Source organism: Phalacrocorax aristotelis, chromosome 5 (assembly GCF_949628215.1).
Source record: "Phalacrocorax aristotelis chromosome 5, bGulAri2.1, whole genome shotgun sequence".
Classification (NCBI taxonomy): domain Eukaryota; kingdom Metazoa; phylum Chordata; class Aves; order Suliformes; family Phalacrocoracidae; genus Phalacrocorax; species Phalacrocorax aristotelis.
In genome coordinates this window covers 38,342,528-38,367,227 of record NC_134280.1, presented here as the reverse complement: position 1 = coordinate 38,367,227, position 24,700 = coordinate 38,342,528, and the positions used below count along the sequence as shown (strand labels likewise).

Below are 24,700 nucleotides of genomic sequence, written 5' to 3'. Positions count from 1 at the left end.
GATGTGCTCTGCCTTCCACGAGCAGGCTGAACCCTAAATAGTGTTGCCGTAGCTCAGCTGAAACCAGAAGTAATAGAAATACAGCAAGCAAGAACAAAGCAAGGACTCCCTCCCACCCCCCATCCAAAACCCCTCCAAAACCCGACCAATACATGGATGAGGCCAGATAATTCTTGCCCAGTTTCCCTGTTCTTTGGTTTGGTTCTGAGCTTGCTCTGGGTTCTTGCAGGAAGGGTAGTTAAAAAGACATCATCTCAGGCATTTACGTGCCAGAGAGCACAGCACACTCATGTAAGGGCGCCCACAGAAACTACCAAGTCTAAAGGGTTCATGACAACCTAACGCAACCGTGTCAGAAGCAGCTTCTTGCAGAGATACTGCATTCGTTATCTGTTTGTCAGATATTACCTATTTTCTAGGCCTGGTTCAGTAACACATCAGATAGTGGAAAGCTGACAGGGATCCGAGGTAAACAACCAAATACAATTGCTTTGTACTTAAAAAGATTAAAGACACAAAACAGGTTATTTCTTAAATTTGAGTTTTTCAAGAGTCAGTCTTGAAAACAGGCGTTATTTTTTCTACAAAAGGCTACATTACAATCAAAATCTTAATTAAAATCAAGACATTTGAATGTATTAGCTTATAAATATTACAGAATAGAACTCTAAGTCTCGTGTTTGCCCTAACTTCTTTATGAACAAACTTATTCACTATGGTACTAAATTATCAATTTAAAAACAGTTCCATGGTTATAACATGAAATGTGTAATTAGAAAAAATATAGATGTACTGTCTTACTTCCTTAGGACAATTTTATTCCAGTACTTTTTTCCTCTGGACAGAGGAAGCTATTGTAACTGAGCACACAACAGCTCTTTCATAATAGAAAAAGTTACCAGCATGCACATAAGTTGCATCAAGAACAGGGGCTCTATACAATGTCCAGAGCCTGTTGAGAAACACATAGCTTTTATATGCTGTGGATTAAAGCGCACAACCATCTGGTCAGCTTTCAGGCTAAATGAGCCAATGCTATCCTGCATGCCAATTTGCACGATTGATTAAAAAGGCCTATTATACATCTGTCTCAGTAATGTCTGATGTTACGGTTTTAGCAACACTCCTGTTTTATGATTATTTCAAGTTTTATACTTTAACAATACACTTATTTCTATGGGTACAACCGGCATTGCTATGTGCTATATAAATGCTTTTCTCGCTTTATTAGGTAAAATTAAGATTTAAAGGATAATGGCACTAAACTGACACTTTTTACATTGTTTTTAATTCCTTTTTCCAACTTTTTCCAAGATTCACTATCGCAGAACCAAGAGGTGAAGGATTGAAAGAAGTCTTCACATAAAAGCTCTAAGGATTGATATTTAATGAACTGTGAGATGTAAATCAATGCACAACAGCACAGTTTAAGCTTAAAATACCAGGATAACATTTATATTAAAAATAATTCACCTACAGATAATACAGTCTAGTGTTTATTGTATGTTATGGAAGGTACACTTGAATTTCAAAAATTTAAAACATATAAAAAGTGGTTAAGGGCTAACATTTTATCAACATGTGATAAATGTGTAAGAATGTTTATTATACAGCAGGGTACGATGGTAGTGTTAATGCCAACAGGGCACCACAGAAGTTAGTTTAAAAAAAATTTCCACTATGCTTTATACAAACAACACCACTTGCTGTTGTTTACGGGTATCGGGAGAGGATTGCTCTCTGAAGGGTAAGCAGTCCTATAACATTTTTAATGTTAGATAGTGTCATAGTACATAGATCGGTGAACGTTTCTTCCAAAATAAAACTAGAAATGCTGTAATTACTTCACAGAAATGCACATCCAATATTTGTTTTCAATAAGAACAATAGGTACAAGATTATAACTCTCCCTATATGAAATAATTTACACACAGATGAAAGCTACACTATCTAAAATAATCACTAAATACATTTTTCTTCTGGGAAATAAACAAGCAGTTTTTGTTTTGCATGATCAATATCAAAAAACATATAGCAGAAGTAGTATTTTTTTTAAACATAACTGATGCTCTAAAGTAAAACAAAAAGGAAAAAAAAGAAATGAGAAAAAAAAGATTTTTCCATGAATGTGCAACCTAAAATCAACCAAGCTTATATTTGTAGTACAACCATATTAAGAAACCACTGATCAGAAATACAACTTTATGGAAAAAGTTTATAATCCACAGAACTGTTCATCAGGCCATAAAGTAAAACAGCTCCACAGTTTACAGATAAAACTGAGGCCACATAGATGCGTGCTATGTCTTATCTCCAGTAAGTAGATACTTAGGCAGAGGATGTGACACTTTGTTTGTAGACAGCATGGTATGCATTTCTCAGCAAGACGTAAGGGAAACAAGACTCCAAGAGATCCATTGTCAGGAATGGGGACTCTTGCACAATCTGAAAAATACCAGAAAAAGTTTTGCAGAACTCCTCCTACTGCCTGCTGCTGCTAATCTATTTCACGGAGATACTTCTGGTCTGTACCACACCACCCCTCACATATTTCATTGCAAAAAGAAAAAATACAAAGTATAAACGTTGGGAAGAAACATCTTGCCCTAAACTCACCACTTCTCAAAGCTAGTCATTTAGCTTTCAGATAGGTAGATAGATACAGTCATATAGCACTCCTGCCACTTCCAAAAGATACAGAATACTGCAAGGAAAACCTCTGAGCAGAGAGGATTTTCCCACGCACACTCTGAACAGGGCTTCTTAAATGTAAAATTTCATTTTAATATTGTATATACTAAATGATCAATGAAAATGATCTGAACAATGCTATACAATGTTGTAGGCAACAAAGGGCAAGGGCAAAAATATGTGTGTGTGTGTTGGGGGAATGAAAAAAAAGTTTCCAACATTAGAATGCCAGGAAGAATAAAAAAAAATAAAAATTATTTCCACTGGTTGATGAGCTACACCATGCAAAGGTGCCACCCAAAACCCCGCTGTTGAATGATGTAATGTGGAATCTATTCCTTAAGTTAGTAACACATAAAATAAACAAAAGCTTACCATGTCTAGTAGTAGGTAAACAGATTCTCTGTTCCTTGTAGTAGTTTTGTCCGTCTCCTGGCCAATCTTCAGTAGACTAGACGATGCAAGCTACATAAAAATGAGTATTTCAAAGCAATAAATAAGACAATGCGTTGATCGACTTCTGCTATTTTGCTACACACACACACACACACACACACACACACACACACACACACACACAACCTTTCTGAAAGAATCAGTATCCTAGCCGACAGACACTGCGGTGTACTAACAACTACAAAGTAAATAATCCTGAATACAGGAACCATTGCTGGGCTTTAGTCTCCGTGAGCCAGTTCTGTTTATTTCTAGCAGTGTTTAATAAGCAAAATGTGCTATTTTAAATCAAAAAGTGAATTAATTAATTGCAAAGAACTTTTGGTTGTAATTATTGCTTCACCATTATGAAGTCTACTGAAACTAATGACAGGGCTTCCATGGGATAAAGATCTCACTTTCCTTCACAAAATGCAGATAAACTTATTGCATTTCGGTAAAATTTAAAGTGATTGGAGTTTTTATTGTTTGAACTCATACCCATTTTGCAACACAAGGACAAATTAAGTTTTACTTCCAATTAAAAATATAATTTAGGAGAAATGTCATCCTAAATGTAGGTTAATAATATTCTATGAGACCACGAGCAACCCTACAATACTAGTTTTAAAAAATATCCTAGGAACTTGTAACACCTATTTAGGTATTCACAAGCTCAGGATGACAGAATACAGTAAAATACTTAATTTGCAGGTGTATCGATAACCCATGTTTTCACGCCTTACAGAAATCTGAAAAAACCTTTTCAGCTTTCACATATACAATCATCAGCTGTGCCCTCACAACAAGCAGTGGCAATGTGCCCAAACCACTTGTTTACCAGAAACGGATTGTAACTTCAAATATTAACTTTAAAATCTAAATCAAGACTCCTCTTGAACAAATTCCGTCATTAATCAATTTCCACTATAAACTGAATGGGCATACTTCAAAATAATCTCAGCGCATACTTGTCAGTATTAAATAACCTAAGTAAGTTTTTTTCATATTTAACTAACTTTGACAGGAAAACAGATCATCCCCAGCAGTACATTTTCTTCTTAAGAGAAATGTTTTTCTTTCAGACTAACAGTAAGTGATATATAAAAGGTGTTAGAAAAGAAAGATTATAAGAATATCTGAACCATCAAGTCATGGTCTGTGCAGTAAAAGCAGTGGTCTGAAACCAGTTCATCAACACTGAAAAAAATGCAAACCTCATACCAAAAGTGTTTTTATCACATGAAACTATACTGGTTTCCTTCACTTGTCAAATGTATGCAACTTGACACAACCATTTCTCTTTCATCTTTTACAGCCAGCAGTTGCATTAGACAAGGTCAGTGGCCAAAGCTTTTTTCTGCTTTACAAAATGCAATGAGCTTCCAGAAACGAAACGTCCTTTTAAGGAAAAAATAAAATAAAATAGTTTCTGTGGACTTCTAGTTACAGAAAGTTACCATTATCCCAGCCCCGTAAGTATGGCACCTAAAATAAGGGCGGAAGAAGTATTTTTTCATAATTCAAGGACAAAGAGGAAAAAAATTATCAAGAACCACTCCAGATCAGGAGTAATTTTTAAAAATTGAAGTGAAGCGTCTCTTTTAGCCTTTAGTTTTCCTTCAAGTGTCAGCTAATTAAGAGACACTTCAAAATTCTATTTCTACTTGGGCTGCACACCAAAACGTATTTAAAATGCATCACCGCCACCTAAAGGCTTTTGATTTTTTTTTCTAAGGATTTCAGAAGCTTTGATCTTCAACCTACTCTGAAGCATAAAAACTTCCCTTGCCACATATCCCTGGAACATACTGCTATCATACAGTTACTGTTTAAAAAGGGCAAACATGTCAAAAGGTACAACTCAAAAGCAACTCTGGAGTTACCCTCTCTGAAAAATTGGAATAAATCAGACAGTCCAATACGTCACGGGGAAAAATCTGCTAGGCAGAATCTTGATTTTATGTGCACTGCACATTTCTTTTTCTAGTCATGGGCCACACCATGTAGGAGATGGTATATACTAAAATACTAAAGATTATACTGAGAAAAAAAATTTATGATGCTTGCACTGATTTGCTATTGTTCCTTTCCAACACCTCACACAGCTGACTATTGCTAAAAGAGTACTACTAAATTTAATCTACATATATAGACTTGCATTAACAATATGCTTTTCTCTCTTGTGCACCAAAACCAGGTTTATATGAGATCCATTGCATTGCATCCCAACCTAATATTACATTTTCCACCTGAATTTGAAAAAAAACTTCCTGAAGTCAGTAGATACTTTTCTTGTCAAGGCACAAATTTTAACCTATTACTAGACTTCAGAAAGTAACTTACCCATACCTGGTTTTCTCCTTATCAAAATCAACACTCTATTATACAATAACTTTAGTTTCTCTGCAGTCTATAATTAAACGAAAATAGATAACACTGCAAGCAATATTGCTTTTGGAATAAATGGTGGTTAATCAATACTCATCCATACTAATCTAAATCTTTATAGTGTGCCCTTGTGATTAAGATTCCTCATGGCTGATTGCTGCTGTAAAGGTAACACTTGCAATGACGAACACATTGATAATTTAATGACAGCACTGCACAAGCTAGACTATGTATAAAAACGGACTGAGGGGCATTAGGGGGTGAGAGCTCCCCTCTTTTCAGAGGAGCTAGCTCTAGAAATGAGGTTATACATACGGCCAAAAATTCTTTAAGACGGTCTTCAATGCTTCCCTTGTGGATGGTAAATAAAGCTGCAGCAATCTGGTTGATAGCTTTTGCCAAGCAATGGATGTTGTTGCAATGCCCTAAATGAAAACATATACAAATTACCTCAGCATCATCCTTGAAAATATGACAGTATTCTTTGGAAAATATCACCAAAGAGTAAACAGACTTGTCACAATGAAAGACCAACTTCTAGCATCTTACACAATGGGAGCGAAGTACTGGTACTTTCAACTTGGCATAAGGAAAGACACACCAGAAGAACAGATCTCCCTTTTGAATGCTGTAATGGTGACAACAACCTGACAAAGATCCCCGTGGATTTTTGAAATAAGGAAAAATAATATACTGGAAGTTTATTTGGCTTCTACAAAACTTGAGTATTACCAGGTGACTACGCTAAAAACACACATGTAAGCAGGACATTTTCAAGCTAATTGGCTATTTTCCTTTCCTCTGTGTAAATGAACAAGTCGTCATGCCCAGACAGCGTTCACCCGAGAGATCTACAGGAACTCAAGAACAAAACTGTCAAATTGCTAATTGCTGTACATAATATCTTGCCTAAAATTCACCCAGGCTTCAGAGGCCTGGAGGGTGATTAAATGACACCAGTTTTCAGAGAGAACAGAAGAACTGCTCCTCAGTATGTCTGTTATTTCTTCTAGGCAAATTAAGTCAAATCTACCGCTTGAGAACAAAACCTGGGCAAACATGTTGGGAAGAGGTAGCATATGAAAAGCAGGAGGTCTTTGAAGGAGCTAAGAAGTATACAAGCATGCATGCAAACACTACTGATTCTTACCAATTCTTTTTGGCCATTGCTGAGCACTGAGCTCATTCTTTCATTCAGTCTATTTATCATAACTCCCAGATCATGCCTGAATGCTAAGGTCAGCTAGACCCCATCACTCCACATGAGAAAAAATAAAATTTTTCCCCCATGCATATCACTAGTCTTACTTAAAATGAATGTTATCTGTCATTTTATTGCATAATTTAGTCAGTGTCATAGTATCTATCTGTAGCTCTTTACTCCTCTAATATCCTCAATAACTTCACATGGTATGAAAATTTTCTCACCTCACTCTTCACCCTCCTTCTGGGTGGTCTATGAATATGCTGACAAAGATCCTTGTGGATCTTCACCAGCAGGCCCTCCAGAGTTGAGACGCCTACTTTGTCTCCTGTTTTTTAACCAAATATTGCTGCATGAATCTGCTAGTCCAAAAAAAGAATCGATCACCACTTTCCTTAAACATCAGTCAAGAACATCTGTTCTGCTTAATTCTGCTGATTTGAGGTTGGTTTTGAAGTGGCTTGATTTTTTGAAGTGATTTCATTTTTATGTCTCGGAGACTATAGAAAAAGCATCAGCAAAGGAATTTAGCTGATGAATTGTTGTCTTCCAACCTGCGACAAATTCCAAGTTTTTAGAAAAGAATATGTCTCTTGCAGACCAGGGTTCTATTCTAGCTGCTAGATGACAAATTAGTCCTGTAGGCTGGTATTTGACTAACAGTTCAGATTTCTTACTGGGAACAAAAGTAAAGGTCTGTTAGAGTCTGAGCCTTTATCTGGAGCTAGTGGAAGAAACAGGCTTGACCTTGAAGTAGGCAGAGAGAACGCAGACATTCCTAAAGCTGCCCAAGAACTGTCTGTATTTGGGAGGTATGTCTTGCCAGATTAGAAAGCTGACGTTCTTTCAAATCTGTGACTTGTTGATGGATAAATTCAGGATTTGTCCAGGGAATTTACTTCATAAAAAAGCAGCATTTATTAAATTCTCATTCTGGAACTAGCATCTCTATTAAGTGCCTAAAGCCAGATGTTTTACAATAAGGACAGAACACAGGAAAAAGTAATATTATGCAAGGAAGGCAGAACTGACAAAGTCGATTCTGTTTATTCAGTTATTTTTGTAGGGTGAACACATTTTATGTACTCCTTTTGCCAGACTCTTTTCCTCTCAATAAAAAAGACCCCCACTCAGTAAAGAATTACATAATACAGAGGCCACATCTCATAAAATCAGTAGCAACTCCTAATACGGGCTTATTTGTGTTCTAGATGTAACTTCTCTCCAGTCAGTTTTATGAGGTCTTATTACTGAACTTACTTTAAGAACCCACTTAAAAAAAAAGAAACAGGCTTTGTGTGACTTCATGTTAAGAGTTACTGAATGTAAATGAATTCACAGGAACTGGAATATTTAAGCTACATGATATAAAACAGGCAGAAGACAGAATTATCTGTTGTTTCATCCTGCTAAGACCCTGAGGACTAAGAGAGTCTTTGGAAGAGAGGGGAGTGTGCGGAAGGCAAACCTGCATGAGCTCTACCCTGCTAGAGAAACTCTAGCCAGCCTGACTCACGTTCTTAGAAATAAATTTACAGAGGGGTGAATATGAATATAACAACTGTTAAAAACTTTTAATACTGTCCCCCTGGCAAGCAGTACAAAGTTTTGAGATTCCACAGCAGGTATGGTGCTTTCGAATGAGAAAGGGCTTCCAGAGGTTTTCTTTTACAAAACTAGAAGCAAGTAGTGTTTAAGAGATGTGGTCTTAAACACGCATAAGCAAGTTCATTTGGACTGAGTTAAAAGAAGCAGCTTGATTGTCCTGCAACAAGGAAGTTTCTACTCGTGCCCCTCACCAATCGCATTTGTTATTCCCTGCTCTTGCCAATATTCCCTGCAGGTTACAGATTGTTCTCCCTATTCATCAGAAAAAGCTGTTAACTTTAAAATCTATAACTTTTCAAATCAATGTTCAAGTTCTACTCATTGGGTTAGAGATTTATCCAACTTTTTCACAACTGGCCAAAGGGTACGCTATCTGTTTAAAAGGAAACTAGAGTTAACAAATCCTTAATCTCTCAAAACTGAAGAAAACATTAATTAACCCAATTTAAAACAACAATCTCAGGTCTCAAAAAATGTGATCTGCATACTACACTAAGTGATACAGAAGGCTTTCAGAATTTTTAGTCTTTTCCTAGTACTTTAAGTTTTCAGAAGTCAGTTTAGACATTCTTTGTGAGTTAAATTTTCCCAGGTTAAAAATAAGGCAACTTAAAAAAAAAAAAAGAAAAAAAGAAAAAAAGAAAAAACCACACTGTACCCTGTAAATGGATGCAGAATCATAAAAGTTGGAAAAGACCTCTAGGATTATCAAGTCCAACTGTCAACCGAATAAATGTGGTCTTTTATGTGGGCCATGCTACACATCTCAAAGGAAATAGCTTGAACAACTGAAAGGTGACTTTTGTGTGTGTTGGGACAGTTTTGTCAAGTCTTTTTTATTTTTTCAACTTAACTGTCTGAAAGAGAACTTTTTTTTCTTTGTGGATTCCATGCAAAGAATTTCCTTGAAGCAAAGACTTTGATTCTTTTTTTGAATAAGTTAAACTACTGCATAGGATTTAATTCTGTTCACAGCTGACACCTTCCAGACTCTGTTTTCAAAATTTTATGCTTAGTGATATTAACAGCATATTAAATATAGAAAACACACTTTGTATGAGTGGCCCAAAGCCAATGTAAAGATTACTAAAACATCTATACAATTACATAGTGAGTCTCACACTAATTAATGCAGAATGTGTGCTCCGGCAATTCCACATACTAGGACGAGACTGCCCCCTACAGTACCCGAACTTCTGAAATACTCAAGTAGAAGACTCATTTTACACAGCAAAATTTATCTCAAACAGGAGTTAAGTAAATGCTTTCTAAAGTAACTTTCAGAAGAACGTTCCTGGATTAGGGCTGTTTTTTAATTTTGTTCCCTGCAAAACATAAATAACTATTTAAAGCAAAAGTATTAAAGAAACTACCAGGACTATTACGAAGAAAGCATTCACAGCAAATGTTTAGCTGACTTTACGTTACCTTCAATGGCGGGGCTATACTGAGACATCACATTACTAGCCAAAGTCGGCAAGGAGACTGCCACGAAGACCATGAGAAGGCAGGCAATTTTATATTCTTCTTCTGGACTAATGTTTTCTAAAAACAAAACCAATATTCTTTAATTAAAGAAGTAATCTTAAAATATTTCCTTTCAACTGCAGGTAGCTTCAAATACGAAATGTTTGACCAAACTGAAATTTAAACCCAACAAACTCAATGTTCATATCGTGACAGGAGGAACACGATGTCAGTCTTGCCAAAAGACACAGGGTGGAGTTTCAAAACACCCAGTTTGTTATCTACAAGAATGAAGGCAAGCCGCTGCCACCCTATCACTTCCAACCATTTAGTTCTTAAGAATTCAATATGCTGAGCAGAATAGTATTTTTACATGCTGGTGAAAATCCAGTTATTGCTCTGAGGTGAGGAGAGCTTCTCTTGCACTCAAAAATAGCAGCATCACCACACATTAGCATGAGATTAGTTTAAAAAAAGACAACAGTCAGTGAAATACAGTACTTACCTGAATTACAAACTGAATTACTAAAAGGAAAATATTTCAAACTGCAAAGGTAAGAATCAAAATACAAGATCCTAACCAACCATGAAAATATAAGGAATTCTCTGTTTTGTTCACCAAGCTTAAACATTTCACATCTGCACCCCAATGAGAAGAATCTATTTAAAATGCCATTTCAGATACTAGCTATCTTCCAAAGACATACCTACATATATTATACACATAATGGATGTAAAACAAATGCCCTTTTTTAATTTTTTTAAGGTATACAAAGAAATCACAGTTGACACTTAAGTTTGAAAATTAAAATGCACCTTGGAATTAGTTGTATTTTCCCCTCCCAAGCTAACTATTATTAAAGCAAGAAAAACCAACATGGGTAGCATTTAAAATACTAGTGATCTGATTATAACTTTAACTGTCCGTTACACACAGGCTAAAAAGGCAATAAAATGCTCAGTAAAGAAGACGGGGAACGAAACTGAAGACTGGCAAAAAGCACTTGAGTCTTAATTCATGCCTTCAAACCTGCCAGTGCAAACAAAACTGAAACACTTAAGAGAGTGGTGCTGCAAATAAGAGGAAACACTATACATGTTAGAACATTAACATGTTTATTTTACATGTTTCCCCTTGGAAGCTCCACGTTAACACTTGTGTAACACACCGGTAACACAATGTTGTGAAATTCATGAAGTGCATTCAGCTGGTGTGTCAGCTCCAAATGCCTACTTACGTGACACAGATTTGTTACGGACCTGTACAACTGAACTGATCATGTCTGTAGTTGTTCACAACAGAGTCCTACTTTCATTGTTCTCAAATTACAGCAGTTTTCACTATTAGCCATTAAACTCCTCCAACATCTACTTGTTACCCTTTTCTAGGTCAACAACTTAATTCATATGTGGTTTAAAAGATCTCAAGCCAATACATCAGTAGGCAGCAGGCACAAATAATTCGTGTTCTTATGCCGTTTAGGAAGTTCATCGAACTCCTAGCACCTTAAACACTTCCATGCCTGGTTGCATTTCTTCTTTTGCTCACCTATTTTCTTTTTTTCACTTGTATGTTTTAAGTTATAACTTCCTACCTGATTTTTGGGAAGACAGTGCTACGACCAAGGCAGGATCAATCTCACAAGGCAATCCAGCAGCTGATGACAGTTCATATACATTCATTGCCACCTGATGACCACAAGAAAGATAATTACAAAAGACAACAATGAATGCTTTTTGTGAAAACAAGATGAAGCACAGTTTTGCTGTCACGTTTAAAATGTTCGTATTAGAGTCTAAAGTACTAAAGAATTTCAGAGACTTGGCTCAAACGAGATAAAGAGACTCTAGATTTTTGTTTGTTTCTAACCTACATTGAACAGCTGGGTCAGTACTTTGTGTGCTAGATTATAATTTTGTTTTGTCCAGCCAAACAAAGCTTGTATACTTTTCTACATTACCTCCAAAGCAAACATCCTGACTTCCAATTAGCTGTTTCTACATCTTTCTTTACTGTTCAAAAGAAACTAACAGATTTTCTCTACCATATCTAAAGTAAAGGCTATGATACTTATCCATATGCATACCTACATATGCATATGCAAATATAGCATTTCAAAATAAAAGCCAAAAGTGACGATCTGGTGAAATACTAGAGTAAGGCAGAAAAGAAATCTTATAACCGTCAAATTTGATATAGATTCAATGACCAGTGATTCCAAGTACCAAGAATTAGGCTCTAAGTAGCCCTAACACTTGGAGGAACTAATAACATCTTGAAAGGTATTCCATTTTCCATCCTGTCCCAGGCTGTATCTTTTATTGCCATTAGCAAACTTTCAACACTGTCCAAAATGTAAACTGGGGAAAGATAAGAACTAAGTATCTGAAGCTGTAGTTCAGATGCATCCCTACAAAAGCAGGTTTATACCAGACATAAAGGGCCACTGGAAATGCCAGCAACGTGTCTTACTGCTATTAACATTTGAGAAGTGTTATACTTTGCCCATAAATTCTCACACATAGTTGCCCAGCTGCAAGCCAGGGATGTTGTGCAGATTATCCTTATTCATGTGCTCCAGCCTGGCTACCTCAGGGCAAGTTCTGATATGAAAAGCATACAATTTTCTTCACACCAAGCTATGTGAGTGGAAATGGCCTCAAGCTGCGCCAGGGGAGGTTTAGGTTGGACATTAGGAAAAACTTCTTCAACCAAAGGGTTGTCAGGCATTGGAACAGGCTGCCCAGGGAGGTGGCTGACTCTCCATCCCTGGAGGTATTTAAAAGAAGGGTGGATGTGGTGCTTGAGGATATGTTTTAGTGGTGGACTTGGCAGTGATAGGTTAGCGGTTGGACTCGATGATCTTAAGGGTCTTTTCCAACCTTAACGATTCTGTGATTCTATGCTGTCAGCAGGACATATGATATTCATTTGAGTACAGTCCTGCATCAGAAGGATTACAGAGTATCTGGATGGGAGCTGGTTCACAATACATTGGTTAAGGTGCAACAGTGGAAGAAATGCAAGCTTGTTTCTAAAATCCTGTATACACATCCCAATAATTTAATATTTAAAAAAAACAACCAACCAAATTAAAGGAGAACAAACCCCCATTTTGCCAGTCACCCCAAATCATAAGTTTCATGGATACTAAAATAACATTTCATAACAAGTACTTATTTCATCAACAGCTTTAAAGCTATTTATGCTTTGCTTGGTAAATTCTGTACATAGGAAATTACTATGTTGTTCTATCCTAAAATATGCCCAATTGGACAACTGTCCCAACCAGTTGTACAAAGCCATGTAAAGATCTGTCGACATGCCTTCATTTGAGAAAAAGTAGTCTGCTTTCTTGTCCAGAAGAAGCCTTTTTTGTCTGCCATTGCACTGCCGTATGTGACACGGCCAGGAGAAAGCTCAGACAGTGAGCTGCTGATTATCCACAGGGCTTATTTGTTAGCAGGCTCATAGCACAAGTTCTGGCCCTTCCAACAAGTTGTTTTCAAGACAAAGCTCTGGCAGAGTTACAGGTAGCACATGTCAGAGTTCCCAGTATTCCCAGCAGGCACTATGGACAAGACTACACAGGTCTGGCTCCTTCTCCATGCACAGACCTCCAACGTTATCCAGGCAAGCTACGTACTCTCAAGCAAGCCTATGTGGCATCACGCCACACCACAAAACGCAACGTCTGCAGTTGGTATCACGCAAACACCAGCCTGATGGACTGTACCACAGCACTCAGTTTATTTTAGACACTTTGAACTAGAAAAAAAGACACACACAAAATAGGTGTATTTAAGAATCACAGCAGAACTACAGCGGGAGCAACCAAATACTAGGCAACTAGGTGCTACATGGCATGAGCCAGAGAACAGTCCTCAGCATCGTTTTATTTAGCAGTAGATAGTTTTTTTCTTGCCATCCAATTATTCCAGGAACTCCAAATTACTCCAGTGACTTCCAGAAGAGAAGCAGCAAGTACTATGCTTTCTTGTACCTGCTGACACAAATGAGTTCAGTGAAGTCTTTAGAGATCCACTGAGATGTTTAAAATGATCTGTTATCATCAGCTTAAAAATATCAATCGTAAAATACTGTCTTCAATGATTACTGTTGCAGCCTTAAGACTACCCTATTTTTTCAGGACCCCTTTGATACCAGGGGCTGTAAGACGCTTTCTGAAAAGGTCAGGCAAAGTAAGCAGTGAACTTCCCTTCTCATGTCTCCTGTATGCCGATTCCTCAAGTTCAATAATCATAGAATCATAGAATGGTTTAGGTTGGAAGGGACCTTTAAAGGTCATCGAGTCCAACACCCAATGGAACATGATACTTTGGTGATCGATGATTTTCTCTGTAACTATAGGTGAGAATTTTAGAAAGGCTGTTCTTGAGAGGTGCAAAGGGAACTTGCATCATTTCAATGTAATTTATCATAAGCCAGTATCCTTGAAGGTAATTTTCCATAGCATTTTCACAGAACTCCCCTATTGTGGTATCAATTTCAAAGTTTTCTGGGACATCAAACATTCATGTCTGGTTTATCAGCATTGCAAGTTGCAGAGAGCGTATGATTATACTTTGCAGCGAAATAGCATACGTGTGAAATTTCAGTAATTTATCATATCCTTCATGCAATCTCTGACTCATTTTCAGACAGACTGCTACAGTGTCTTCTGAAATCATGAGGCCCACCATAATGGACTCTGAACTGTTCTTCTAATATACTTCTAAAAAGGAAAAGGATTTTTTTTTAATTTAGTGAATCTTCATAGACAACAGAACTTAAGTTTCTTTCCTCGAGAGTAAATGGCAAAATGTAAACATCAAGTTCAGGAATAACAAAGTATTCCGGCCCTCAAAACCCATACTTCGCTCAAGAGCAAATTCCTAAGAATTGTTTCTGCAAAAGTGAAGAGTTGCACAACGTATATCCCACTACGAATTTTCTGCAAATCAAATTGCCACAATACCATTAAGAAGACTGCAAACCTTCGTAGGCTCCAAGCTGCAATGAGAGACTAAAAAATCCACCTAGGCTGCAGCTGCTGTGCGTTTGTGTCCAGAAGCCACGTGATGTACTGACAAGGGTTTTTGGATAGAAACATACTACCATTCAGAAGCAAGGCACCCTATTTAAGCTGCTAACTTTTTTCCCAAGCATTTCAGACACTGGGTTCACAAGAATTTTCAATTTAAGGTCAAAATCAGACCTGTAGCTATTACATGCATAGAACTCCAACTATGCACACAGAGAAATATTTTGTTTTCACTCTATGAGGCAGCTCAATATTCATCCCTTTATTTCTTAGCCATGTTTTAACACTTGATCAAAATTTTGTTCTTAATTCTTTCCATGAACATTCTCAAATGTGACCACTGGCAGATAGACACTTATGCTTATCCTATCAGTTGTCTGGGTTTTTTTTCTTCAGTACATTAGGAGGCTGCCAACGCACAACTGTTTAGCTCTTCAGAAAAAAATGGTGTTTGATACTGGATTCTTCACACTAAGCATGAATGTCTTGCCTCTTACATATTTTCAGTAAGCTCCAAAAATGACTCCATCACCCGTTGGGCCAAACATTACCTTCATGTCAGTCTCTCTTGGAATGTGATCTTTAAAGTCCTCGATGGAACTTACAAGGAAAGGAATGTGGTAGGATAAGACCTAAGAGACAGAAACACATACAAAATGAGAGAAAATACTTGCCATGTTTATGATCACTTAGACGCTACTATTATTTTACTGGACTTATTTTTTTTTAGAATAAATTTTTATTCTATGCATATGAATTACAGCCTAATAAACTGAAAATCCAGCTGCTTGCAAACAAAGTGAAATGAAAGCTTTCAAAAATGTACTGAACAGAAAACATTGAGAGGCACGCTCAAACTAAAACCTGTATGTTTTAGTAAAACATTTCTCTGAACAGTACTTAAAAAGCTGATCCCCCCCCAACTTGCAATTCAAACTTCAGTTATGACTGAGTATTGCCATTTTACCCACATGCCAACCTTTTAAGAGGTAGCACTTCTACACAGTGAAGCTTCAAATACCATATAATCCCATTAAATGAAATGAAAATTATTTGGAAGATATTTGGTTATTTCTTACATCTCTAAGTGCTTCCTGGGCCAAGGACCGAAAAGACAAGATAACACCAATAATCGTCATTCTCTTCAAAACACTGTCAACAGCTGAAGAGAAACAAAAACAATAGTGAACAAGAACCTGTTGATATTTATAAGCTCAATTCTTTAAAAAAGAGAACGAAAACTTTAACAAAATACTGAAAAACACAAGACACTGAAACAATGGCATTCCTTAGAAGAGCCAAAATAAACACTGCTTAAGCAGGTTTTTATAGCTGAGTTGACAACGGGATTTCAGAGGAAAACATATCCTGTTAACCACTTCGTGAAATTAACCCCATTAACACCGCTGACAAATCTGGATGCTAACACTAGTTCTGTGTTTTCCTGAGGCCAAAAATGTCTCTTTATAATAATGATTTTTTTGAAAATAATTACTTACGTTAATCACATGTAAAAATCCTTCCCAAGAATGCATATAACTTACACTGTGATGGAATCAAATCAGAAATGTGTCAAACACACCTGTGTTTTCTTTTCTACAGCTACGCACCTGGTTGTTATAGCTATGTGTTATCATCCCTGAAGAGAAAAGATGCTCAAAGCTTTTCAATACTATAGTGCCCATGCAGTAATTAACACTGAAATCTCATTTTGCCCATACATGAGAAGACTGGAAAATTTATTTTGAAAAGGTGCATCAGTTTATATGAGCTCAAATACATCTTGCTGCTTCTGTATACTTAATACAGAGAAATTATTTTTTCTCATTTTCTTTACAAAGATTAAGATAAAATTGTGTATATTTAGTAGGACTTTGCCAGTTACCCACATGATAATCTTTTAAAGAGTGCTGCCATCTGGTCTGGCTTGTCAAAGCTGGTCCTCATTTGTGTTAGAACTTCAACGTTCTCCACCACAAGTTTCTAAAAAGAAGCAAGGGTTCAGGTCAGCTATAGATTTCTGTATGTTAATAGGATAAATGCACAGTTTAGGATATTTCAGTCTGGCAGAGAAGGAACTAAACTTATGGAATACAGATATATCCACTTTTTTCTTAATGGAACTACAATATCAGTGTTACCAGCAGGCACCACTCCACACAAAGACTAGCTCTGAATGAAAAAGCAGAAGATGAGGTACCCCTTGGAACGTGCTTCTTATATTCAGCAATGTGTATAACTTCTTAAAACAAGGGAATGAAACTCAGTAGAAACCAGACAGTAGCTCTTCATGCTATTCAGCTCTTTATAAGAAAAGTATACACATATCAATAAAAATGCAGATTCACAAAGTAATCCATTATTTTTGGTTGCTCCTTTCGTTAGTTATGCTGTAAGGATTAGAAATTAGATGTTGGTAAAGTTGAAAAATAGAATGAAGAGTGTAAGAGTCAGATTGTTAAATCTTAGTGCAGTTTACTTGAAATTTTCTTCCATTATAATATAAAATAAAAACATTCGTTCAAGCCCCAACACCTTAGCCTGAGACAGTTAAACTCAAGTGCAATATTTTTCATGTCAGTTTGACCAAAAGAAGAGAAAATGTGTGGCTGTTTCTAATTTGTAACAGCTCTCAAACATGCAACTTGTAGCATTAGGGTAAAAGTAATAACTTTCCTGAAATCATTCTCCAAATATGTATCAGATTTAAATTTAAATTACAGAGATTGCATAATCACATCTATAAAATGTCAGATCCAAAAAAGGTTTCTTGCTAGCTGAGGAACTTATGTTGTGCCAAGTAGTATTTTTAAACTCTCTTCAAGCAAGAAATAGGTACTTCTTACAAAAAATATTTTTGCTGTTTGAATGCAAAGTCGCCTATTTCAGAAATGGAAAACATGAGTGTCTCTCTTTACGTAGAGGACAACCAGCGGCTAAGAAAATTTATGTATCTTGTGTGCTTGTGCACATAAATGAAGAAAGCATTTCCCTTCTTTTAAAAAAAGACTTAATTTAGTGCTTTGTATACTAAACAGTATCAAGGTAGGAAAGAACTGAAAGATGGAGGAATAAAACAAGATATTCTGGATTGGGGGTGGTCTTCCAAAATTATTATTAACAGTTCTATTTCTCAAGTGGATGCATCCCAATCCCCCTTATTTACTAGGCAGCACAGACACAAGGAGCAACGAGGAGAGACGAGGAAAAATTACTATTTATCAAACACATAGGCCATTACAAGCCTCGAACGTAATTTAAGATATATCATATAAAATCTAAGAAGAGACATACCTGCAGGAACCTACTGCTAAGGATTCGGGAACATTTCACCTTTTGACAGTTCTGCTAACTACTTTAATAGTTCAACCCACACTGAAAACAGGACAAAATGTTGCAGCTGGCAAGCAGGGAAATTAAATTTCAGAGTAGATATTCCTGTGCCCACAGGAGGAGGAAAAAAACCAACACAAATTAAACTATAATGCTGCTATGAAATAAATGGTGGTTGGTGTTTACTCCCACCCAGCTAAGGAACCTGTGCAAAGCAAATCTGTCCAACAGCTTAGACCTCTCAGATTCAAATTACATTGTGTCATGGTCCTGCTTTTTCCATAACCTCAAGTCTATCCATAATCCACTCAGTCTTCTCACTTTCATTCTTATCTTCAGTGAGAAGCAAGGAAAGAAAGAAGCTATATAAGATGTAGCAAACTAACAACCTCCAAGAACGTCTGCACATGTGCACGCACACAGACACACGAGATGTACTTCTATGCTGAAAGCCAAAGCAAGACTGGTTTGCACTGAAATAAAGATGGGCAATTTTAAACCAACCGATGTATCAGAACTTGGCAGATGTGTAACATTTTAATTTAAATCCCTCAAAGCTCTCCAGAATGCAAGATTGAAGGCAATAGCCCACGCACATTGTTACTGAGTCAAGCTTTCAGCTCTACAAAAAATAACCAGCATATTAATTTAATATTTAAAAGGAACAGGCTGGAATACAGTTCAAATAGTTATTTCAATGAGGCAAACTTCCCCTCCTTGCCCCAGCCTTAAACTTCAGATATAAAACCAACACCTGGTCCCACTGCGGGAAGCAAAGCAAGCATGTTGAACCCTACTCTTAATAATTTCCCCATTCTATCCCTCTTGTTGCTTACTTCCCCCAAGCACAGATGTTTCTCAGGGCTCTCTTACTAAGCCAACTGCACCTCAGCCAAAGAGACAAACATTTTATTACTTTATTTTTTTCCTCCAAATATGTGGCCATGTGCATGTGGACCTACATTATGTTCTGCTTATCCTCAGCAGTATCAGAAAACAACAGATCTCAGAGACAATTTAAAGTTGCTTTTTAAAAAAATACAGAGCTACAGTATCAACCATGCTGACTTTGAGGAAGTACGACAACTCCACAGTAAGTGGACAAAGACAGCAGCAACCAACAAACACCTGCCCTACAGCTGTGTTTTACTTGAAATGTAACAGATGTCACTTTGTGCATAGCCAGGAGTTACATAAATTTAACCTTAAAACCATAGCATTCTCACCTGGAAAGTCTCATCCTAAAACTCAAAAATTGGAATGGGCATAAGGAATCAACTACCCTCTCTGGCTGGTCACTCAGGCCAGGGTTGCTTCATGCTCTTGTGTCAGCTGGGAAAGCATGAGCGGCCCCTCTCCTTAAGCTGTGACACTGAATAAAAGGCTTCAAATCTTTTAGGATATCATACATCCTAGCAACTTGGCAGCACCGAAATTCACAGTGTTTACAGGGAGAACAAGACCTTCCCAATTGTAATATAGGACATATCAACACACACTTTTAAAGGCCTGGCATGCTAATAATAATAAATTGTTGTTAAAGAAAAAAAAACATGAAAGTTCCTTAGGTCTCTTAAGTATTCATGCGCATTTTTAAGAACATGGCATGCGTGAATAGTTACAAAAGAATCCTTATTGTAATTAGCAATTAAATATATTGAAGATGATGTAATAACAACTTGGAATTAAATCTGGAAGTGACACTAAAAGAGTAAGTCATAGGAAAAGCAAATATATGCCAATTAGTGGCATTTTAATAGTATGACTATCCGGGGAAAGAGTACACATTATTAAATTTCTTAAAACCTCCTTCCAGAAAGAGTTAATTACATAGGCACCGAGTGCTTCCCCTGTCATTGTTCACTGTTTTGAATATACATGCAGCTAGCTTCCTTGAGATGCCCATATTTCCAACCTATTTCACAGCACCAACTTTGTTTGTGTTGATGTAGGTAGTGGCTTTATTTATCAGAATACTGACATTTATAATAAATGGATACTGTTCAGCCAGAGAGAAAGATATGTCTAAAACCAAGGAACACTAACAAAGAAAAAGGACCTGAAGTCTTCCATCCCTGTAAACTGAACAATAGATGCTAACACACATGAACAATAGATGCTAACACAAGTTAAATCCTTATAGGCAACTAAGATACACTTGAGATTTTCATGTTAAGTTTTGAGAGTCAGACTCGGGTTAGCACTTTGCAAGCACCTGGAGATCTTGAAAAACATTCCTCCCATTGATGATAAAAAGAGACTTGACTCCTAACTTAGGGTATCTAACATCAAAATCAACAAAGCCTGCATAAAGTCGTGCCCATTCAGATATTGAAGCATGTGGGATACACACGTACTACATGTGCAGATGTACTACAAAATAAGAGTAAAATTCACAGTTTTGTCAGTTAGTTTGATGCAATCATTTCAAGAAGATGGCATGCACAGCTATTAAATATCCTAAAGGAAGCTTGAACAGAAAACAACCCCCGCCTTTCCACCCACCAGTTTCCCAAGGTTACCTTAAGCTCAGCAACCTGTGAAGAAATGTGCCACATCAGACTTTCACTTAGGAACTTCATGCCATATGGTCCCAGAAGTTCAGAAAGGGCTCTCATTTCTGAGAAATAAAACAAACTGTTCTACTTCAAACATTCCTTCTTCAGTTATTTGATGCCCATCATGTATCTAGCAGTAGCATTTTAATTGCAAAAATATTACCACAAAATAGAATTTTAGATATGAGAACCTGTATCGTAATAGAACTGAAGCAGCACTCACCAACACATTACACTCCTTCTGTAGCTTAAATGCAACAACCCTGCTTTGACCAAAAATAGGAAAAACAAGCCCTTTCAAGGCATAGAAGCAGCACAAATAACAAGTACTTGAAATACTACTGAGGGTTAACAAATGCTGTCTTATAATAGAACACTCTAAAAGTTGCTGTTACTCCAATTACTTAAGCATACAATAACTATTCCTCACAAACATTCAGCAGAAACATCAAAGTTTACCTGATATGTCAGAGTACTCCTCAGCATTAAATGTCAATTCATTTTCTGTAGGCAAATTCACAAATGCCTTCATGGCTGGAAAATAGGCTATGTGACCATTACTGACTTGCCGTAGCAAAGTTTCCAAATACCTTATCAGAAAGGGGGAAAAAAATTAGATTAAAAGACAGTGTCATAGATACTCTATGCAGATGAAGTATACTTGTGTGACAAAGGACAGCAAAGCTTGTTGTAGTTCAACTGATATCTGTATCTTCTTATACGTCTCTCCCCATAAAAAGTGAATTTCACAATAGGCAAACTTTAAAGTGCTCTTAACAGGTACTAGTAAACTTGCAAAGTCGGAAACTTACAAAAAATTTCAAACACTTCTCCAATTCCAGATTTTTAATTAAATTAAAAAAAATATTTAAAAAATTGTAACAAGTGTTAATACAATTACTTACCAATTTGTATACAGACTGGTAATGGTTGGCTCACCATGACTATCTAAATGCTGGGTTTGCTGAAGCAGAACATTGTTAAATACTCGTGTAATGTCGATCTGTACATAATTTTCTATTGACTGGAGGACTGTCATATAGGCTCTTACACTGGTTAACAGCTCTGAAGGCTTTGCAATCTCTTGCGTTGCTTGATTATACATAGTCATTCCAACAATGGACCTTTTAGAAACAAACAACATTGGAAACAAATAAATTGCATTTATTAGTAAAGAGACAAAGAAGCTATAAAAATAACTTTATATTCAAAGCTTTTCTCTGAATACTTTTCCAATCTGCAAGTGTAAAACTCTAATCAATGGATATACTACACCAGCACTTTTAAAAGTAGTTCTAGATGCCAATGACAACCGTGTTCATGGTTCCAGAGAACTTTCATTAGACTGTAAGAATACTCACTGACTATTTTTAAAATAAAGCTTCCCCTCCTGCCATATATAAGGGCAATCCACAATGTGGACGACTTACATCACAACTACTTTGGTAGATAAATTAGTCTCTTAAAATGTAAAACTCCTGGGAAATGCAAGAGCAGTGATGTATTAAAGTGTTCAAAGCATATTAACTACAGCAAAAATTTTTGACCAAAGTGCTGTCAGTTTTAGTTTGAAATATCTATTAAAAATCATGTAGCTATAATTAAGTATTAATTTAAATTATTCAAAGCAAAACTATTTTGTGTTGCTTTGCTTAAGTAAAGGCACATCTGATTACCTCGTGATATTAACTATGCCAACTGTATTTGAGTGCGTAAATTTTGCAAGACACAGACCGTACCACTTAATCGCTCTTCCTTCTACCACAGCTCATGCAGTAATAAAATCTCAAAGTTATCTTGAAAGATCTAATCTCTTTTGCAATAGATATTAAAAATAAAGTATGCTCTAAGAAAACTGACACTTCAACTGTTTTAAATAAATTTTCAAGAAAGTTATCAGAAGGTCTGCCTTCAACAGCTACTGCCTCTCAACAACCACCTCGTACACAGATGAAAGTATATGTTTTTACATCATTTGGTAGACAAGCTTCAGTTATATTTGTATATACAATTTTAAAAATTTGTGTAGATGTTAAGTAAATAAATAGGAATCTTATTCATTAAAAAATTGTCTCTGTCACAGTGATTTCTATCTTTAATCAAAAAGTCAAGAAATTGTAGGACATGCTTTGACTTGTCCAAATTCTCACTATAAATAAAACCAGGCTTCTAATAATGGATGTCCTATACATCAGGCTAGCTTCCAAGCTAGATCAGAACTGCACAAAGGACTGTATATTCCCTTTTAAGAGGGAATATATAATTAATAAATGGACATGAACTTTACCTAGTATCTCACTGAAACCAGGCCCTCAAGCAAACTGTACCAGGGTGCCCTTAAAGCAAACAAAGTCTTCTTAGTAAACAAACACTTGTTGTAAGCTTTTGAGTGGTATGTACTTTTCAAAGGCAGAAAAACAAAACAAAACAAAAAGGTAAGAAATCAGTAGATTACTACCTTCATCAGAGGTGAATGGGATGGGTTATTCTGGAGAACATCAGCTTGTTTAAGTAACATTTTTGTTGTTGCTTGCAAATGTGCAAATAAGCCTATTTTCACAGGTTTACTTGTGAGAGTCTCTTGTTTTAAAACCAATTCAAAATTTGTATTATTACAAGGTTAAGTGGCATAGTAATAATAAGGTCTAGTCCAATCATACATGAAACAGAACAGGTTAAAACAGTAAACAAAAAACCTAACACAAACACTAACACTCTATTTAAAGCTAAACTGAAAACCTCTGGAAAAAATGCCACCTAAATACCTGAGAAATAATGAAAAATTGAACATTTATTCTGTTTGGTGAACAAGTCGCATTTCTTTCATGAGGCAAGAAAAAGGAAAGTAGACTCTGAAAGACATCTGCCTGTGGCTTCAGCCCCAGTCCACAAGCCAACCCTCCCCAAAATTTATAAACAAACAAACAAGAGAGGCAAGTATGTCCTGCACTGGTCTAGGATAATAAACCTGAAGATTACAGTTCACTTCTTATAAAGTCATGAAGTATTCTTTACTTTTATGCCACCTTGTCTTACTTTAGAGATGGAGGGCTCTAGAGACCTAGTATTGTGTCTTGATGAGTAAAAGTCTTTTATCTTGTATGGAATGTATAATTAGTAATCATTAGCATAAAATACAACCAGGATAGCTGGCTGTTTTAATTCAATATCCGCTCCAGAAGTTGCCATTTGCCTATTTCTGTAAACAATGATGGGAAGATCAAGGTAGGAACAGACAGGAATATCAAGTGGCAATTCTTAATATTTTAAGAAAGAAGCTAATTAAAGTATCTTTTTAGTTGGCTTTGTCAGGTCGTGAGTTCTTATTTTTAGATTTCCCTTTCAGCAAGCCAATGAACTCAAACAGTCGAGAACAATCCAGCACTGCGCAGAAGAATGGGAAGACAGTCTTTATAAATGCCTAAAAAGAGGCGTCATTGACTCCTACAAAATACACAGGACTAGGAATGCAGGATCAGGCTGTTAAATAGGTGATACTCATTCCAATATATTTTTGTTTTAAAATAGGAACTAACAATTGTGTATGTCTCCACATATAACTTAATTGTCATGTTAGTCAGAATTTGACTTACAAGTTTTGCAATCTGCCTTTAAAAACTAGTTTTATGTAGTAAGGATACAATATTTCCAATATCAAATCAGCAAAGACTTATCTTGTATATGGATACTTCTAACTTTACAATATTTCTTACTTGGTGAAGCGGATTTCCAGGTGAGACGTTAAATATTCTCTTGGGGTAAACGTGTGTTCCCAAACCACCATGTTGGGTACATAATTGATTGAGAAGCAGAGCTCAGAAAGTGCAGTGTGCAGTTTGTCCAGGCTTTAAGAACAGTCAACAAGAAATTAAGAAAAATATTTAATGTAACATAAGGATGTATTATCATGGAAAGCACGCACTGGATGGAATACGCCTCCTGAGCAGGTACAGCTCTAATTCTTCCTT

At 36.4% G+C, this 24,700-nt stretch overlaps 1 protein-coding gene across 3 annotated transcripts in view; it reads right to left on the bottom strand.

Annotated features, from left to right (window-relative positions):
• Nucleotides 1-1,370: 1,370 nt before the first annotated feature.
• Nucleotides 1,371-24,700, bottom strand: part of NCKAP1 (NCK associated protein 1) — a 61,708-nt gene continuing 38,378 nt past the window's right edge. For all 3 annotated transcript variants that reach the window (XM_075094028.1, XM_075094026.1, XM_075094027.1), the window contains exons 20-31: nt 24,446-24,577; nt 21,638-21,856; nt 21,192-21,322; nt 20,697-20,794; nt 16,731-16,824; nt 15,921-16,003; nt 15,393-15,473; nt 11,392-11,485; nt 9,758-9,874; nt 5,833-5,942; nt 3,067-3,156; nt 1,371-2,445 (exon numbers count right to left, since the gene is read on the bottom strand). In XM_075094028.1, coding sequence (XP_074950129.1) covers nt 2,329-2,445; nt 3,067-3,156; nt 5,833-5,942; nt 9,758-9,874; nt 11,392-11,485; nt 15,393-15,473; nt 15,921-16,003; nt 16,731-16,824; nt 20,697-20,794; nt 21,192-21,322; nt 21,638-21,856; nt 24,446-24,577 — 1,366 coding nt within the window. In that variant the 3' untranslated portion in view covers nt 1,371-2,328. The remainder of the gene's footprint in view (nt 2,446-3,066; nt 3,157-5,832; nt 5,943-9,757; nt 9,875-11,391; nt 11,486-15,392; nt 15,474-15,920; nt 16,004-16,730; nt 16,825-20,696; nt 20,795-21,191; nt 21,323-21,637; nt 21,857-24,445; nt 24,578-24,700) is intronic.